This window comes from Glycine soja, chromosome 3, assembly GCF_004193775.1.
Source record: "Glycine soja cultivar W05 chromosome 3, ASM419377v2, whole genome shotgun sequence".
Classification (NCBI taxonomy): domain Eukaryota; kingdom Viridiplantae; phylum Streptophyta; class Magnoliopsida; order Fabales; family Fabaceae; genus Glycine; species Glycine soja.
The window spans coordinates 29699434-29712887 of record NC_041004.1 but is presented as its reverse complement, the minus strand read 5'-3'; the positions used below and the strand labels follow the sequence as shown (position 1 = coordinate 29712887).

The following is a 13454-nucleotide window of genomic DNA, read 5'->3' as shown; positions in this document are numbered from 1 at the left end:
TAAGTGTGTGATTAATTCTTGATGTGACATTATTTGTGTTTTAAGCTGTGAATTGTACAATAACCCGACCAGTGCTATCTTGAGAAAAGTGTAAATGCGTAGTGTTAAAGAGAAAGTGTAGGTTTCCTATTTAGGAACCAGTGTTAAAGAGAAAGTGTAGGTTCCTATTTAGGAACCAGTGTTAAATTATAGCGCAATATGTTGTACGTGTTTAAGACACGAGTGTGAAGTCGTGAGTATTGTATAATTCACTAGCAGTGTCTGTGTGCTAACATGATTTTAGGGGTTGGACCTGAATCAGGAGGGAGAAGCCCTGACGGACTCTTCGGAGTGTAGGCCTTGGGGGTAATCGGGTTTGAGTGCTCCTTTAAGCCTATGCTGATCCCATATGGTTGGAGCATTCTCGCAAAACATCGTGACCCTGACTGGTCTCCCTATGATCTTACTTAGTGAGAGTGACCTGACAAACCCATTGTGTGGTGTGTCTTGTTATGTACTCCTAAGCGCCTCAGGGTGGTTTTTCACTGACATGGTACCACATTGCATATAGGCTTGAGTCTTAGCATAACTGTCTAATGCACTTGCTAATTGTTCATTATGAAATTGATGTGTTATTATGTCTTGATCGGAGTGTGTGATTCTTGTGTATTGTGATTGATGATTGAAAGGTTTTATTGATGATTGAAAAGTGAATTTTGAATGACAAAGTGATGAAATAATGTGAGATATGCTAAGTAAATTGTATTTGGCTACTATATGTTGTTTTGTTTCTCTCTAGTAGTTAGGAATATGATAACTTACTCCCAGTTTGTTGTTTGTGTTTGAATCCTGTAATGATCTTAAACCTTGTGTTCGGGGGAGCAGATGGCTAGGTGAAGTGCTTAAAGGAACCTTGTGCTGAAGGACGTCGGGACACAATGCTCTGATAGGATGTGACAATGGGGCATAAGTTTTATATTAATTGCATAATGTTAGTCTATTTTATTTTATCTCACTGATTTAACAAAATATTTTTGTAAATTTTGACGGCCTTGTTTCGAGCCGAATATATTTTTTTAATAAGTTTTAATTGATAATAGTGAAGTGAATGTGAACCTTTTACCCGTGTGAATTTGGTTACCGATATTTTTTTTATATTTTATTTACTTATATGTCGGGGTAGAGGGTGTCACACTCTTGGCTAGGATATGTTGGGCATAAAATAAATGTTATTATGTGTAAGTGTGCACATTTAGTTGTGTGTGTGTTTGGATTAGCTTATTGTGGGAAAATAGCCACCTTCTTTTTGTGGTTGGGGAGAGAGCTTTTGAAAAAAAAAGATATTTACCTTAAATGAATTGAAATGATGAACATGTAATTACATGTTAAGTAATGTATTAGAAATTAATAAGATATCTTTTGTGCATTGAATGAGTTGTTATCTCCTTATGGTCAAATGAGACAATATGAAGGAATTTATTGGTAATAATGAAAAAAAATCAACTACCATTCAATTACATGTTATTTCCAAAAGGACATTGTGCAAGCAATTTTATGTCTTCCATTACAAATTCTTTGCATGTGCTTAAAAATGATGGCATTCTTGGTCAAGGCTATGAGATTCTAGGAATGCAATACATTTACATGGATGCTTATAATATGATTTTGATAAAAAAAATCCTTCATTGTTGTATATTTTTCCTTTTCAAGATTATCACTATATTCTAAAACTATTCCATTAAAGTTCTTTCTCATTCTCTATTTTTATGTTTTATAGAGCTTTAAAAAGAATAATCGCACTCATTTCCATTCCAATTGATTGCAACTTGCTTCCCACAATGACCCATTTTATAGTAGGGGTGTTCACAGGTCCAAGTTACCCGATGACCTAACCTAACCCAACCAATATATAATAAATTAATAAATTATAAATAAAATATTAAAATAATATATTACTAATTAATTAATTATTGAATCTAAACTCACTCAACTCATAGAGGAGAAACCCTATCGAGGTATTGCCCCCCATGCGGCCACGCCCCCATTACGTCTACTTGACTACTCTGACTCCGCATCTTTCATCGACGGTCCAACCTTCCCTCTGCGCCACTGTGCTTGACCTCTTTGTCTGTCATTGTCACAACTTTAAGGTCTCCGCTTCGCCTCACTCTCTGATACTTTGCATCTCCATCCCTACGTACCACAACAATCCCTCGATCTCTTCCTCCCTCGCGATTGCGTGACTATGTCCTCTCTCAAGTCTTTGCTCCGCCTCGCTCTCCAGCACTTTGCATTTCCATCCTTTCTCAATCAGTCTGTGCAACTATGCTGCGTCAGCGACACTGCCACAACCTTTTTGTCACTCTTTTGATGTGGCTATTAAAATATGTGCTTATACTTTCTAGGTGGAGATGTTTTACTAATTATTCACCCTTTATCTCATTTTATGATTACCTTTATGCTTGATATTCTCTTATAGCATATGATAAATTACTATATTGTGACTACCTTGTTTATATTTCTTGTTATAAATGTGGTTTTTTTATCTGTCTTTGACTCATAAAAAAATTATATTTGGAAACTATCACTATAGGGAACAATGTGACAAAAATCTAGTATGAATATCAAGAAATTCATTCTTGGTTGATGCATAAATAAAGAGACAATACATGTTTTAAATAACATTATTAGGAGAGGAAATTTGGATCACATAAGGATATGAATTATGATCAAATGATACTAGGTACATACTTGCAGTTTTTCTAATTCAAGAGAGTTTCAATGAATACAAATTGGAGACAAAGATGAGATTCCATAGGAAATCAAAACATACTCATCTAATGACAAGCAAAAACAATATATATATATATATATATACATATATATATATATATATATATATATATATATATATATATATATATATATATAGTTGTTAGAGATTAGAACATGAATTTGGAATCTGGATTTGTGGAATATGTCCGAAGACTGGTAATAAAATTCCTAGTCACTTGCCTACTGCTAAGAAAATATTTGTACAACTCTAAACAAAGTACAATGTTCTTAATAATTATGCTCAAGTGACTCACTTGAGCATAATTTGTAGATGTTATTCACTGAAGAAAATATATATAGTTGTATTTCTATTGTTATTCATTATTTTTATATGATATAGGTCGTAGACTTGTAGTTGATGGTTGTTAAATTATTAAATTTGACAAATGGAAAATAGAGGTTGTACTGGAAGTGTCAATGCCTAAAGTCCTTTGCCACCATTTACTCCCTCTCAATGTCCTATTGAACCTGTAGCAATTGGTGCTCCATCACAGTTAGAACAAGTGTCAGAGGTTCCCACATAACAAGGGCTGCAAGCTCTATCTAGACCATCTGAGCTACCGAAGGAACAAAAAAGAAAATATTTTAGATCCCCTTATGAAGTGTCAAATCATTTTGATAGGGTAAATGATGATTCCTTTTGCAAGTATTGTAAAAAATGCTATAAGGCTAATAGTCCTAAGTATGGAACCACAAACTTGAACAACCATTTAGCTTCATTTATGAAAAACCATTTTGGCAGGTTGGTAAGAAACAGAAAACAATTGTTGTTGGAAAGGGATGTGAGGGTGATTCTAATGTTTTTAGTATGAAACTTGTTGATTTCAATCAAGAGAGAACTTTTATAGAACTTGTAAATATGATCATTGTATATGAACTTCCTTTTTAATTTGTTAAATATGAAGGTGTATTGTTTAGGGCCCACAAATTCTATGTGACATCCTACTTGACACTTACAAACATGTGTCAACCTTCCACGTCAGTCCTGCTATAGGAGTGCGGATGCTTGACCCTTAGCCGTCGGGCTCCCCAACAGATAGGTTATCTCTAACCTAACTAATAAAAAACTTCGTACCCCATTACCTAGAGGCTCTTCGCTATGCGAAGGTATGGGGGAGGGATGTTGTACGCAGCCTTACCCTTGCATATGCAAAGAGGCTGTTTCCGGATTCAAATATATTTGAATATCTTATCTATTGGCAGATATTAAATTATCTATAACATCACATTATCTACAATGTATGATTATCTTCTACCTTTATCTTTAATTCAAATGTTTATTTCTAACATTATCTCTAAGCTCCTGGCTATTATCTATAAGTCGGGAATTATCTACAAGACTATAACAAACCCTACAAACAAGGATCAACATCCGCACTCAAACTACTATAAATAAAGGTTCCATTGAACCCATTTACACGACCTGCTCACACACTCAGCACACGGCAACAAGCTTGTGCCCCCCTCCCGTTATCTTACTCACACAAGCTACTTTACAACATTACTTGCTTTATTCACCTAACATACATTCTTACTTGAGCGTTGGAGTCCTTTGTTTTACAGGTCCCCCCTCCTGCCTAAGGCACCCTCAAAACGTGCGAAGTTCGGAACCTCACTTAACCACGTCCACCCTGATGTGTCAAGGTTCCAGATTTTGGTAAGAACAAAAGGGTTTAGGAAGTTTATGGAAGTGGCTCAACCTTATTTTAAAATTCCTTATCGTGTGACTATTGCTAGATATTGCATTAAGTGTTTAATGATGAAAATGAGAAGTTGAAATGCATATTGTCTACAAATAAGCAAATGGTTTCACTTGCAATTGATACATGGACATCAATCCAAAATGTGAATTACATGTGTGTGACAAGTCATTACATTGATGAAGCATTTAGGTTATGTAAGAAAATATTGAAATTTTTTTTGACTGGAGACCACAAAGGTGAAATCATAGGGATAACCCTAGAGAATTGCTTGAAAGAATGAGGTATTCAAAAAATTTGTTGTGTAATAGTTCATAATGCAAGTGCTAGCAATGTAGCCATTTCATATTTAAATAGAGGTCTTAGTGTTTGGAATGGTCATACTTTGTTGAATGGAGAGTTAATGCATATGCAGTGTGTTCCTCACATATTTTGAATTTGATTGTATGTGATGGGTTGAAGGAAATTGACTCTTCAATTAGTAAAATAAGGGTTGCATGTAAGTTTGTGAGGTCTTCTCCAAGTAGATTGGCTACTTTTAAGAGGCGTGCAGAGGAAGTTAGTGTAAATTCGGAGGCAATGCTAACACTTGATGTGCCAACTTGGTGGAACTCCACCTATTTGATGTTAGATGTTGTTGAAAATTTTGAGCAAACTTTCAATCATTTTGAGTATGTTGAAGCTGCATATGTGCTCACTCTTCTAACTAGTGAAGAAGGATGTCCTAAAGAGATGGATTGGAAACTTGCTCGTGTGTTTGTGAGTTTTTTGAAAGTTTTCTATGCTGCAACTCTTTCTTTTTCTGGGTCACTTCATGTTACAACTAACAATTTCTTTAAGAAGTTGGTTACTATTCAGAAATGCTTACATAATTGGAGGCATCCATTGATACGAAAGATGACAACTAATACGCAACTAAAGTTTAACAAGTTTGGAAAAGTGGTGAGATTAGCTATCTTCTATTTGTGGTTATTTTTCTTGATCCATGTTATAAATTTGATTATATTGAGTTTTGTTTTGAGAAAATTATGGTGTTAACAAAACCAAAGAGATGCTAAAAAATTGGATGATCTCTTAAGAAATTGTTTTGTTGAATATGCTTTGAAACATCCCATTTCTATTGATAGTAGCAATTCTAGTACTTTGGCTTCAAACCGTGATGAGGATGAGGATTGTGATGACCAATTTAGATTGAAAATGAAGAAAAAAACATGGTAAAGAGCAAGGGAGTAAGTTGTATAAGTATTTAGAGGATGAAAATGAAGATGACAATCCCTGGATTTGACATTTTGGCTTGGTGGAAAATGAAAGCATCCAAATATCATGTTATTTCTTTTATGACTAAAGATATATTGATCATTTATGTGTCTACTGTGTCATCTGAGTCTGCATTTAGCATGAGAGGTCAAGTACTTGATCCATTTCGTAGTTCCTTAGGTCCCATTACTGTTGAAGCTTTGATTTGTGTCCAAAATTAGCTCAAAACTAATAAGCAAAATGTCAGTGATTTACAAGTTGAATTAGATGAAATAGAAAAGATTGAATCAAGTATTGAACAATAGTTTTTTTTTTTTCATTTGTTACAATATCAATCTGAATTGATATTATGTTATAATGAAATTTTCTTTAAATTTTTAGAGTTGCATGGTTTAACTTTAAATATTACTATTGTTGGGACTATTCTTGAGAGTGTTAGTATTGGGAATTAGGACCATTAGTTCTTAAGGTAATATTTTTAACTTAGTTTATGATATGATTTCTTTTCTGGCATTTTTTTTACACAACATAATTTAAACTTATTATTAATATAATAATTGGTTTTGTTCTTTTGCTGGTAGTGTTTCTATGTGTGAGGTTGATTGGTTGAGCAATTGTTCAACATTATCTCTATATTGTAGTGTTTCTATTTGCAGTATTATTTACTTTTTGGGATGATTTTAAGTTTATTTTATACTTATGTATACTTTATAAGATTACACTAAGTTTGCATGACAGTTTATTATTTGCTTTATGGTAGAAATTTGATTTAGTATTATTTGCTTTATAAATTAAATGTTTATTGTTTACTTGTTTTCAATTTGATTTTATGATTTAGTTAATATGTGCATTGAAATTGGTGGTTAAATTTTTTATGTAACTATATTGCAAGTAATTATATTGTAAATTCTAAAAAATGTAAGAAAATTATTTTTGAATCTTTTTTAAATAATATGATAATGATCATTCAATTCGACTTAACTTATTCTTGATCGAGTTGAAATTGAAAAGAAAAACACCCAAATTCAACTCAATATTTTTTGTTATGATTCAATGAGAGTTTACATAAATCCAATTTGAGAAGACTTCTAATTTATAGTATTCAACTATAATATTGTAATGTGAAAAGTTATTTCAAAAGTCAGACTAATAATAAATTTACAAGTACATTTATATTGTGTGGAAACTTAAAAAATTCAACCAACGTCATTGAAACAACTATTATTGACCAGCAACGTTTACTACTGAAAAATCTATTCCCCGTACGCGTCCCCCCACCCCGTCTCCTCCATCAGCATTTTTTTTATTTCCCTTCCTTCTCCGCCCCGATACTTTCTCCTCCCTCTGTCCCCTTTTTTCTTTCCCGGTCCTCAACCTCCCCCCACCCTTTCCTTCTTCCTCCACCCACCTCCACCCCCCTCCGCCCGCCGCTCCCCTCTCCGTGCGCCCCTTCCCTCCGCGCGCCGCTCCTCGGAGCCTTATTGCAGCAAATAGGGAGAGGAAATGGGCCTTAGAGGAAATAGGTAGAAGAACTGGATCTCCACGTGGAGATCCAAGAAAATGCTCCAATAATGGATCTTAGCAAGATCAGATCTTGAGGCTAAGAGAATACCCTTATTGGAGATGTTCTTATGACCTATCTTGACTCATCAAATGTCTTGCATATTCAATGACATTTTCTTAACAATAAAAAGAGAATATATTTTATAAATTATTGGAGGATATGGGATCTATCTTAAGAATAGTGATTGTGGTGTTTTTTATTGGAAAATTTTGGTCCCTGATGTTTTGCTTATTCTTTGGGTGTGTTCAGTATTTTGCTTGAGCTATGTTGAAACTTGCAACATGTTATATTCAAATTGTGATGTAATAAATTTGTTGATGTTTGCATTGTAGGAACAAATATGAAACACAACTGGCTCAAAGAAATTTCAAAAGCAATGATACTCAGAATCACATACAGGAACAAAACACCATGGTAATAAAGTAAAACAGTATTTTTTATACAGGACATTCTGGTACATGAAAAAGTTGCTAGAAGGCATCACTATGCATTCTTGCATTTATTTTTTTCTTTGAAAGATACAAGGTGTTTCATACAATTGCATCAGATTATAAGTTCATTTGCAGGAACTTTATTCACGAGCAAGGGAGCAAGAAGAGGAGATCCTCTCCCTCCGTGAACAGATTGGCATTGCCTGTATGAAGGTACGAAATTTACAAGTATATAAAAGTAATATCTACATCTTTAGCTTTTAAGGAAATTAACTAAATCTAATGGCAGCAGGAACTGCAGCTGTTGAATGAGAAATGCAAACTAGAGAGGCAATTCTCTGAACTAAGAATGGTTAGTCAATGTCTTTGTAAGTTATTGTTATATTTTAGCATCTTACTTAAATAACATTAATTTTAAACTTTGAATGTTCCATTTTTTATTAGGCAGTTGATGAGAAGCAAAATGAAGCCATCTCATCCGCTTCTAATGATTTGGTTCAAAGAAAAGGTTATCTTGAAGAAAATTTAAAACTTGCTCATGATTTGAAAGTAAGTCTAGTTTCATAATGATATCAGTATTTTATTGTCCTTCTTTTTTGTTATTTTATTGTTTTGCTAGTTTTATGGCTCTTTTTGTTATTTGGTTGATGAAATGTTCTTCACCTCAATTGTCGTTAGCTGGTGTCTCTACTCTCTACTGAGGTTGTTGATATAGACTGATGACTTAGTGTTATTGGAATTATTGGAATGGTCATTTTAGGAAGGACCCAAAATAATCTTTGCTAAACTTAATATTCGCAATTTGCATGCTTATTTTGTTTCTGTTGGTGTGAGTTATAATTTTTTATTAAAATGCGTGAAAGAGTTAGATTGAAAGAAAAATTGATATAAAAACAATTTACATAAAGAAAGATTTAATCAGGTTAAACTAACCATTTGGTCCCTACAGTGACACTCATTTTGGATTCAGTTCCTATATGAAAAAAAAAAAACTTTTTAGTTCCTGTAAGGACATATAGGGACTAAAACTTCATTATTTAAGGGGCTAAAACTAAAGAAACATAGTTACAGCAGGGACCAATGTGTACTAACAAGGGCATATATCGACTAAACTGTACGTTTTTTTTTTCCATATAGGCACTGATTCCTTGATGAGTGTCACCTATAGGGACCTAATGATTATTTTAACCATTTAATTATCATAGCATTTCAGTTATGAAGTATCCCAAAAGCTTACACCCATTGGTATTTGCTTAGGACTGATCATTATATATTTATACATTACACACTCACAAAAGTGAAAGCCTGTTAGGCCTGAACGATGGATAAAGGACCATAGTAGTCAATTGTGATCTGTTTTTGGCATGATTATGCTGGAGCGGTGTGGAGCAGCCATGTGCCACTATACCAAGACTGTCACGTCTAGGTTTGGTGAAGCAGTCGGATTGACAGAGTGGCCATAATCCTGCTCCTGGAGTGGTTTCTCGTCCATGACAGTAAAGACGCCGTTTTCTCTTTCCCCGTCTTTGCTACTCTTCCAGTATCCCACACTATCTCACGCAGCTGCTGTAGCAATAAATTAGGGTTTTGGGACTTATAAGCCAAGCCATTGCTGCCAATTTTACACTCTCACCTTATTTTGTTGTTTATTATTATCATCTCACAATCACACGTCATGTTGAAGTTGGTCTGTTTTTGAATTAAAAATATTAACAAGTATATTCTTGATAGCATTTATTAGAGAAATAAAAATCAAAATGATATTCATTATATTATATGCATCACTATAATATTTTTTACAAAAAAAGACTATTAAATAGTTTTATAACGATCTAATTATTATTATATTAATTTTTCAAAAGTTGTGTCCATAATGATGAATAAAAAACTAACTTACCCAAGTTCCCAAAGGCTGCTCGCAATGTCAAGGCTCTCCCTCTTTCCATAATGATGAGTATGATGGTTTTAAGTTTTTAAAGATCTAATTTAATATAAATTAAATATAGAGACTATTCTTAGAATTTGGGCTTAGGACATAACTCAACGCCACAAAACCAACTTGCAAGGTGAGAATTGTCCAAGCATTATAAACTCTATTTAAGTCATATCTTTAGTCGATGTGAGACTAGACAGTACTCTTGAGGCTGCAATTAACGCAACCCGCAAGGAGGCCACAACACTCCCCCTCATGCCCATGGCTACCGACCTGGAGCATGACAAATACAAGTGGTCAACCATAGGTCGAGGATAGGCTCTTAATCTTATACCATTTTGAAATTTTGGCATAGGGCCTAACTTAACCCCACAAAACCAACTTGTAAAACAAGGATTGCCCAAGTTTTATAAGCTCTATTTAGGTTATATGTCTAGTCAATTTGGGACTAAACCACCAACCTTGAGGTTGCAATTAAGGCAACCCCAAAGGGGCCACAACTAAGGTAGGCTAGGGGTGACCACAATTAAGGCAACTTTCCAACAACTATTTTGCTGATAAAACTTTTAAATGACTAATATAATGAGATTTTAAACAAAACTAGTTTAGTTAAGATTTTTGAAAGATTAAATAATGACTTGTAACTTTAAAAAATTAACTTGAAAATTTGCTACAAAAATTATGCAAAACTATCTTGGGCAGTTTTGGGGATGTCAATGACTTGTAACCTTTTGAAAAAATTATGCAGTTTTTGGGCATTGAGCATTATGATCAACCTAAGAGACAGGATGACATTAAAATATAACTGCCAGAATCCCACTGATAGAACCATGATTCGTCACCAGTGTCCATAGATTAGACAGTAGATTGTGTGACTGGCTGATGTTAATGAGTACAGGGCACTCATACTATCACTCCTGGATAATAAGAGAAAAACTTAAAAGTATGTCATTATATAGGGAATTAATCATAGTTTAAAGCTTACCAAAGTCGTAGTATAGTATAGTGTAGGCAGTACAGTTCATTCCTCTAAAAAATGATGTTAAACTAAACAAGTTATAAAACCAAGATTTATGAAGGCTTAGAAAAAAGAAAGATAAGATTAAGATAAAATAAAATAAACAAAGTAAAAGTAAGATAAATGAAGGCATATAGAAAAAAAAATTAAAGTACGATAAGATAAAATAAAATAGTGCAACATAATGCATGAGGCTCCTACCTAGTGTGGTTTGGGAAGATAGATGTATGTACTATGTGGTCTTACCTTTAGAAGTGAAGAGCCAATTTCCAAGATTTGAATCTGTGACCTCCGAGTCACAAGGCATTAACCTTACAATTGTGTCAAGGCAAATAAAATATAAAGCTAATTATTATATTATATGGAGATGAGATATGATGAATGGATGCTAGTTGAAGGAGAATGGCTGGAAAAATAATTGTTCTCCTTCTGCCAATGATAAAAAAAGTTAAGCATAGTAATAAAGGGAGTCAAGGGATTGAAAAATGGAATATTTTGTTTTCATGTCTTGACTCTCCATTATCTTCCTCTGCTTCAAAGTTTTGATCACTGTGGTTCATTGATGGTTCTCCCCCTTTGAGCTAATGCTCCTCTAAAGGTTTTTATCTTTGATGGCTATAATTACTATCCTACAAAGCAAAACCTTCTTTATTTCATTTGTCTTATATTTACAATTAAATTTCCCCAGAGTCCTTTAGGCACTGGATCATTAGTTTCTGTGAACAGTCCAAGGCCAAATATATGTTTGATGCGTCTTCTTAGACAATTGAGCCATCTTCTTTTAAGCATAGTTGGTTATCTAACTACTGGTAGTATGACACTGTTTTTCTGTTTATGGCTGATTGCCCGGCCAGGCAATGCTAGTTACTGGGAAATAGTATGCCTGAGGTTTTTTATGCTGATTTGCATCATTGAATGATGGAATTAGCTTTCAAGCTGAACATGAAAGTCATATCATTTTCTTAGTTTTCTAATGGAAGCCAGAATCACTTTATTCACATTTGTTGCTCAAGTTCCCTTTTATTACTGCAGGGTCAGAAACAACACGGATTTATTCTAGGAAACTTTCTTCAAATGTTCCATTCAGTTTTCACTTAATTGAGCCAAATCTGCTATTAGAGATCTAAAATAATAAAGGAAACTATCAATTCATTTAAAAAGGATATTTTCTCAAAAATATGTAATTAAAGTCATATATTGATTGAGATTATTTCCTTAATTATACCAAATCTATTAATACTGTGTGTGTGTGTATAACTTTTCTTTACTCATGGACTTCTGGTTGCTGTTATTGATGTACTTCTAGGCTGTAGATGATGAGAGATACATCTTCATGTCATCTATGCTGGGGTTGCTCGCTGAATATGGCCTTTGGCCTCGTGTTATGAATGCCTCTTCAATATCCAGCTGTGTAAAGGTATGAAATATGTGGTCTTGTATATTGTTGATATCAGAAAGAGAAATTACAATTGGCCAATTAGTCTGTGTAAAATCTGATATATATGGAACAGATACTCTAACTAACTAACTGACAGTTGTACTGACTAACTAAGGGTTAACTCTAACTAGTAGAGTTAACTTACAGAGTATACACTCCCCCCCCCCCCCCCCCCCCCCCCCCCTCCCCCCCGCAAAATTAATGGGGCTGAGAAACCAAAGGGAGCTCAGCAACATTAAGTTTGGAACTTAGAAAAGAAAGTCTAGTAGAGGACGAAGGTTTGGTGAGCAAATCAGCCCACTGATCATAGCCAGGAATATGTTGAATAATCAACTTGGAAAGAACCTTTTCTCTTATGAAGAAGAGATCCAACTCCGTATGTTTATTCTTAGCATGAAGAACTGGATTATGGGCCATCTGCCCAGCACTGGAATTATCACAATGCACCATAGGAGTAAGATGAGGAACTGCTAGTTCACTAAGAAGAGTCTGAATCCACAGGATATCAGCTGTAGCAGCTGCAAGCCTGCAAGGCTCCTGTACTCAGCCTCAGTACATGATCTAGAGACCACTGTCTGCTTTCTAGACCTCCAGGAAACTAAATTTGGACCAATATAAATTGCAGCTCCAGAAGTAGATCTTCTGTCATCAGGGTCAGCAGCCCAATCAGCATCACAGAATGCTCTAATGGAGAAAGTGTGATAAAGAGAAGCAGGATGAAGAACCAATCCATGATGATGACCTTTGAGATACCTAAGAATCCTTTTTTACAGGAGCCCAGTGGCTCTCAAGAGGAGAAGACATGAATTGGCGGACCTTATTTTTTTTTTCTCAGCAAAAATAGATAATATATTAATTGAGTACCAGAGGTACAATCAATACAAGTTTTACATTTTAATACCACAAACCTATGGTTCCATTGTCAGACTTATGTAGTCAAGACATGGACCACAGACTAGATTACAAGTGACCTGTACTTTGCAAATATGCACTATACAATCCTCAGCTAACACACAAACCCTAAGCTAAGATTACTCGCCGAGTGGTTGTAACTTGTCTCAAATCCCTTCTCTAAACTCCGCAGCCACGTCCACAGTAGAAAAGATACATCGTCCATAATTTTGTTAGCATCAAATGTGTCATTGGAAAAGAGTATCTTATTCCGCTGCTGCCATATCGACCATGTGAGAGCCAACCACCACCACCTCCACCTGTTGCCCCTTACACCCTGAGCCACTCCAAAGATGTGTTGAAGGAAATGTTATTTTGGGTTTTGCGGAAGAGGACCAACAATGTTCA

At 34.7% G+C, this 13454-nt stretch overlaps 1 protein-coding gene across 2 annotated transcripts in view; it reads left to right on the top strand.

Moving 5' to 3' along the window:
- Nucleotides 1-6991: 6991 nt before the first annotated feature.
- Nucleotides 6992-13454, top strand: part of LOC114406395 — a 28649-nt gene continuing 22186 nt past the window's right edge. The window contains exons 1-6 of one of the 2 annotated variants that reach the window (XM_028369087.1): nt 6992-7294; nt 7668-7749; nt 7902-7979; nt 8059-8118; nt 8211-8315; nt 12024-12134. In XM_028369087.1, coding sequence (XP_028224888.1) covers nt 7275-7294; nt 7668-7749; nt 7902-7979; nt 8059-8118; nt 8211-8315; nt 12024-12134 — 456 coding nt within the window. In that variant the 5' untranslated portion in view covers nt 6992-7274. Of the gene's footprint in view, nt 7295-7320; nt 7575-7667; nt 7750-7901; nt 7980-8058; nt 8119-8210; nt 8316-12023; nt 12135-13454 lie in introns of those variants that run through there. The other variant, XM_028369086.1, reaches the window with a different exon arrangement.